This window comes from Cibotium barometz, chromosome 13 (assembly GCF_041138505.1).
Source record: "Cibotium barometz isolate CiBa-2024 chromosome 13, ASM4113850v1, whole genome shotgun sequence".
Lineage (NCBI taxonomy): Eukaryota > Viridiplantae > Streptophyta > Polypodiopsida > Cyatheales > Cibotiaceae > Cibotium > Cibotium barometz.
The window spans coordinates 48,422,800-48,428,799 of NC_141058.1; the positions used below are offsets into that span (position 1 = coordinate 48,422,800).

At 43.3% G+C, this 6,000-nt stretch overlaps 1 protein-coding gene across 6 annotated transcripts in view; it reads left to right on the forward strand.

Moving 5' to 3' along the window:
• The window catches only part of LOC147632769 (uncharacterized), a 45,896-nt gene extending 40,982 nt beyond the window's left edge, over window positions 1-4,914 (forward strand). For 2 of the 6 annotated variants that reach the window (XM_086807627.1, XM_086807630.1), the window contains exons 4-9: window positions 2,360-2,449; window positions 2,642-2,711; window positions 3,504-3,595; window positions 3,760-3,801; window positions 4,104-4,184; window positions 4,602-4,914. In XM_086807627.1, the coding sequence (XP_086663753.1) occupies window positions 2,360-2,449; window positions 2,642-2,711; window positions 3,504-3,595; window positions 3,760-3,801; window positions 4,104-4,184; window positions 4,602-4,679 (453 nt within the window). In that variant the 3' untranslated portion in view covers window positions 4,680-4,914. Of the gene's footprint in view, window positions 1-2,359; window positions 2,450-2,641; window positions 2,712-3,503; window positions 3,596-3,759; window positions 3,802-4,087; window positions 4,185-4,601 lie in introns of all 6 variants that reach the window. The other 4 variants (XR_015267233.1, XM_086807628.1, XM_086807629.1 and 1 more) reach the window with 4 other exon arrangements.
• The last annotated feature ends 1,086 nt before the right edge of the window (window positions 4,915-6,000 follow it).

The window sequence follows — 6,000 nt, forward strand, 5'->3', positions numbered from 1 at the left end:
TCTCATTTCCGCCAAAGGATGGAGATTGCAGGCAGACCTGACCATTGTCGGGTTTGTTGTCGACAGGGCCACATTGCTAGGGATTGTCCTAGATCGAGGGGCCATGCTAGGAGGCAGCATGGTCCTACCCATCAGATGCCTCCAGTTGCTCCTTTGCCACAACAGACCACACAACGTTGGGTTGTGGTTAGGGATGGCAGGCACCCATGGACCCCTGTACTTGCCCCTTCACCCACACCCTTGTGGAGCACCCTAACCCTATGGAGCTCTTGCCTCACAAGATGTTGATCCTTCTTTGGAGGATGAGGCTTTGCAGGCACATGATCTGGATCCTTCACAGGAGGATGTTGCATTACAGTTACAGGATGATTGTACCCTTGAGGATGATGTTGGGCATGCACATTGTCATGGTACCTCTCCAGTTTTGAGGACTAGCCTTGGCTTTTCCCCGGAGTGAGAGAGAGAGGTAAGGTTTACATTGTCAGATTTTCCCTCTCTTACCTATGCGAGACGTTCTTTTGTCTATAAAGGGGGTCTTTCGTCGGCCACGAGATCTGGTCGTTCTTACTCTAAGTCCTTATGAGGATTGTCTCTTGGAACATTCAAGGTCTTGGGGTTTTTTTCCGCATCGGTGGAAACAAATTGTAAAAACCCAGCTTCATTGTGCAGTTACAGGTGGACCTATGGATGTATTTCTCTTGCAGCAAGAGCATAAACTGGATGCTAGCCAGTGTGGGAGACCAGGCAAGCTTCTCTTGGGACACACCTTTTTGTCACCAGCTGTTGGTACCAAGGGTGGTGTCTATATCTCTGTTTCAGCTTTGATCTTGCCTTGCATCATTGGACATGGTGTCATTTTGCTTGCGAGAGCACAGTGGATCCTTCTTATGCAGGGTACTACACGCATTGGTATTCTCAACCTCTATGCTCCTAACCATAGAGGTGGAAATCTCTCACTACACTGATGCCTCTTGCCGACCATTGGATTATTGGTGGGGATTTTAACATGGTTGAGATGCCAACGGATAAAAGAGATGGACATGAGGGCTTGGTGCATCCTCTTGAAAGAGCGTCTTGGGAGAGGTTTATACTCTCTATTCATGGCATAGATTGTTGGCATGAGGATGACATTTCGAGGAGACCATCCACTCTTCTTTATTCATGGTCTAATAGGAGAAGGGATGCAAGATGTATTTATGCATGGTTAGACAGATTTTATGTAGATGATTGGGTGCTTGACAGAGGGGGGCATACTTTTATTGCCACAAGCACCTCTAAATCGGATCATTGCCCAGTGGTTTTATGTATTAGAGATCCGAATTGCCATGGATTAGCACCCCATGTATGCATCCCTGATCATTTGTTTTGAGATGCAGAGCTATCACGTCGTATGCTTGATATTTGGAGAGCTCATGATTTCTCATAGGCCTCTCAAAGCCTGGCCTCTGCTCTCTGTGATATTAGTGACTTTTATCACACATGTGTCCTATCTAAGAGGCAAGAGGCCTTGGATTTAGAAAGGGCTATTAGACATAGACTGGCTGCCTTACAAAAAGAGCACGAGAAACATCCTCATGCTCAATGGGTTTCTGATTCTTTATGTATTGTTAGGGCATAACCTCATCACTCTCTTGAGCAACGTGCGGAGTACTGTTTCCATGCCCAGTAATCCTTTTAGACACAAATGGGTGGTAGATGCAACAAACATTTCTTTGCTACTCACGGCCCATCTCATGCCAGAGATAGTGTCAGGCAGTTGCAGGATTCACATGGCACTCTTCGCTCAGATCCTCTTATGGTTAGATAGATTGCCACTAATTTCTATCGCTAGCGTCTTAGTGCTGAGCCACACTCTGATTTGAGACACAAGGCACAAAGGAAGGTTTGGAATGCATTGCCACATTTGATCACTGAAGAGATGTGTGCCGCTCTGGATGCCCCTTTTTCTATGCGGGATTTCAGTCATGCTCTTCATGCCTTACCTCATGGTAAATGTCCAGGGGAGGATGGCCTCTCCCTTGTTTTTTTCATTACTTTTTGGGATGAGATTGGGGCTAAGATCACATCGGCTCTCCAGGAGATGTGGGACACAGGTTCTATGCCTTCCCTTCTCACTGAGGGGCTTATTTATCTTATTCCTAAGAGTGGGGATAAGACATTGATTGGCCAGTGGAGGTCTATCGCCTTACTTGGGACAAGGTAAAACCTTTTTATCTATCTACAATCTACTTTACAAAAGAGCGGAGGAATGAAAGGGTGTGTGTAGCTGGTATGTAATATGCTGAAATTATTTTATCAATTTAAGGTGTGCAAAGCTTGACAAATTCTTGATCAAGATCTAACCACAACATGTTTGCAGGCAGAAGCAATCATGGCCAAGATAGCGATGCTTGATTCAGACAAAATTGAGTCTGACAAGGAACCAACTCTTCTGATAACATCTGACCAGGTTTGTTTTGACTTAGGCTTTGGTTTAGATTGCACTTGTTGCTATTTTGAGCCTTGGCATTTGAGCAAAGGTAATTGTTTTGCAAGGCTTAATTTTCAGTAGGCTCTAAGGATAACTCGTCAAGGTATGTTGTGTGAAATATTTTGCTTAATTTGTTGTGACTTTGGTTTAAGTTGTGTGCTTTAATGACAGGTTGTGGTGCATGAGGGCGCCATTAGAGAGAAACCTGCCGATGAAAAGGAAGCTCGGATGTTCATAGAGGGTAATTTTAATTCAGTTTTGCAAATGCCACCCCAGAGTTTGTGGACTCACAACTGGCCTTTTTGAGAATTAACTGTATCAAAGCATTCCCCTTGAATCAACTTTGTTTATGTTTTTCAACAAGGCTCTAATGAGGTAAACTTCTAGGAACGCAGGGTGGCACGCTCCTTCCATGGCTGGCCTTGATGAATCAAGAGCCCATAGAGTTTGTGGAGGTGTAATAGTCCATGAGAGGGGAAGCTCTCTCCATGGCTGGACACGAGACTGCATGTGTGTGTGTGGGGGGGGAGGGGAGGGGAGGAGGAGAAGAAGAAGCCACAATTGGGCATGTAGCACCTTCTCATCATGTCCAGGTCTCTGGACAAAAAGGGTCTATCTAAATGCCACTTACAGACTTTGCTGGAGGGGCGGCTGATCCCCCTATGGTCTCTTTGCAGTGTGCCCACCAAAATCTGCTAGGCAGTGAGGCTGCGAAGCCTCTCGTTGGTAATCCTGAGGCATGTTGGAGTTTCATGGGGTAGGGGGATATCTGTTGTGTCTCCAGGACTGAGATCTGCTATAGGTGAAGGCGGAGTGTCAGGAGGTGCTATCCTCCCTGTAATGAAGAGCGGGGCCTGACTCCATTGCTTAGGCTATGGCACCCCAAGAGATGAGATGGAACGGAGTCAGGCCCTTGTGTCTATGCTTAAGGACATTACCATTAACCTCCTTGTTTTGCTACCAGCATGGTTGACTCTAATAAATTAAGGATTTAAGAGGGTTTTGCAGCCGATCGGATTATTATTTTTTGCAGGCTACTCAAGGGCTCCTGCAAGCACTGTTGGGGCGGTCCTTGTCATCAATTTGACCACTGGGAAAAGAAGAGGAGGGGTTGATAAGACCGAGGTTTTAACCCCCCCCCCCCCCCCCCCCCCCCCCCCACCCCCCGAAAAAAAAAAACATGAAAAGAAGAAGAAGAAGATGGTGATGAAGAAGAAGAAAAACGTTTTTTTTTTGGGCTGGTTCTGGACAGTGATAATTCTTCTCTCATTGGCTTTTATTTGTTGCAGATTTACTTTCATCCTATACCAGATGAAGTAATCGACAGTCTGGTAAGTGATTACTTGGTGCTTGTCAAAACATGTGCGTATGTATACATGTATTACCCATGTATGTATGTATGTACCTAGTTATGTATGCATACATGTATTTATGTACCTATATGTATGTATGTATGTACCTATATGTATTTACGTGCACATATCACCCACTAATTTTTTTTAAAAAATCTTTTAAAAAATCTTGTGTTTTTTGATACATCAAAATGTTGGAACTGATAAGAATAGTAGTTGGAAATCTCTTTGAGTAATTTCATAATAGAAAGTTTTTTGCTGAAAGTGTTTTCTTTTGCTAGATAGAGGAGGGGTCAGTGTTCTATGCAGCAGGTGGTCTGATGGTGGAGCATCCTCTGATTTCACCTTTAGTTGCAGCCATGGTACATTTTATTCCCAATTTATTAAAGTTAATTTGTTTCCTCCTCAACAAGTAAAAACTATTTAGTAATAGTGCCAAAGTGGTGAAATATGTGTGGCCTTAGAAACCTTGCTCATATCAAGGCATAATTTATAGCCAAGGAACATTTGACGTAATAAATCTAAATTAAAAACTTAAGTAAACCCCTGTCTTTTACCATGGTGTATGGTAGTAGGGTTTTTTTGATGAAAAAAGATAGTTGGAGTTGTAAGCATGCGGACACATGCATGCACATATATGCACATTTGCATGCGCGTGCACGTGCACACACCACTTGATCATTTATATTTGAGACTTGGATGAATTCCACATGAACTGGAGCATTTAGAAGAGATGATGCAATAACAAAAGCCATGGGTCTTTTTGCATCGAGGTGCAGGTTGGATCCGTCGATAGTGTTATGGGCCTTCCAAAGGATTTAACATTGACTCTAATCGAGGAGGTCCTTCAGAACTGACCTAAAGATAATGCAGTTTGCATTGAATTATATGCTACATCGAATTTTGCATGGCAATACCTGCGTATTGCTTGCTAAGAAGCATTTATCTTAGCAGATTTTCTTTGGAATAATTGTAGCAAACTTGGGAGATACATGGTTAGGTCAAAGGGCGATCACCAAGCATGAAATTTTGGAATTTGATGTACTGAAAAGATTTGTCTGCTTAACGTTCTTAATAAGTTGTACTAATTTATATCGGTCTCATGCATCTATTTCACTTGTCTATCAAATTTGAGAACCTAATGGCGTACTTGCATTAAGCATGATAGTCAGGGTTATCATCATGGCACACTGCATGCAATTTTTTTGAAGATGTAGTCTAATTTGGTACAAGGATTACAAACAAATGATCTGATTTCTGAGTGATGATAACAATGGATTGGCTCACCTTTGATGCAATTCATGGTCTGTTTCTTTGGCTTGACTGTACTTGATTGAGTTCAAAACAACAAAAAGGAGGCTGTCAAGACATAAGAAACAAGTATAGGAAACACCAGAGGCCTGCCATGTCTTCTTTTGGTGGTGTTTCAAATGTGGTGCCTTATACTGTTTCCATAATATGGTATCTAATGCTGGTTGTGTGGAACAATTTGTACATGTGTGGTTGCATTTCTGTGATTTTATTTTAGGTCATAAACATTGCTGAAACACTGTGCAGACAACAGAAAGTTTGCAAAGCAGAGCTCTACCAACCAACTTGGCACTCTCTTAAATTGTTATTTGATTGTATTTTCAGAAACTTATTTCTGTATGTCTTGATCATTCTGAACCAGGTTGGTAACTCTGTTTGCATGTTCTGGTCTGTTCTACCATTTCTCTTGCAATTAGGGTTTTCTCTGGGCGTTCCGCAGGCCTTTGTTGTGTTTTCACGTTTAAAGCTTTATGAAGATGGCAGTGTCTGCTGATATGGTTGATGTGGAGACCACAGACCTTATGTAGACCTGCTTAGCCGGATGAAGTATGCAATCAAGTGTACGAAAGATCCCTGCCTGTGCACTATCAGCTCATCTTCGCCATCTGTTCAGCTGTGAACTCACCTGTGCACAACCTGCCCCACCATCGCCATAAGCCACACCTGCATCTAGAGCTGCCACTCCTCTGTGGTGCCCAGGCTGCTGAGAGCTTTTCGAATTTCACTCAGAGCTGATGGGTGTTGTGTGCTGCACCTGTGTGTGAGAGCTGCTGCTGTAACCTGCAAATGAAAGGTTTCTTAGTGGTCTTGAATAAAATTCCCCTCCTGCCTCTCCCGATTTTGTCTGTGTCAACATATGGAAAAGCT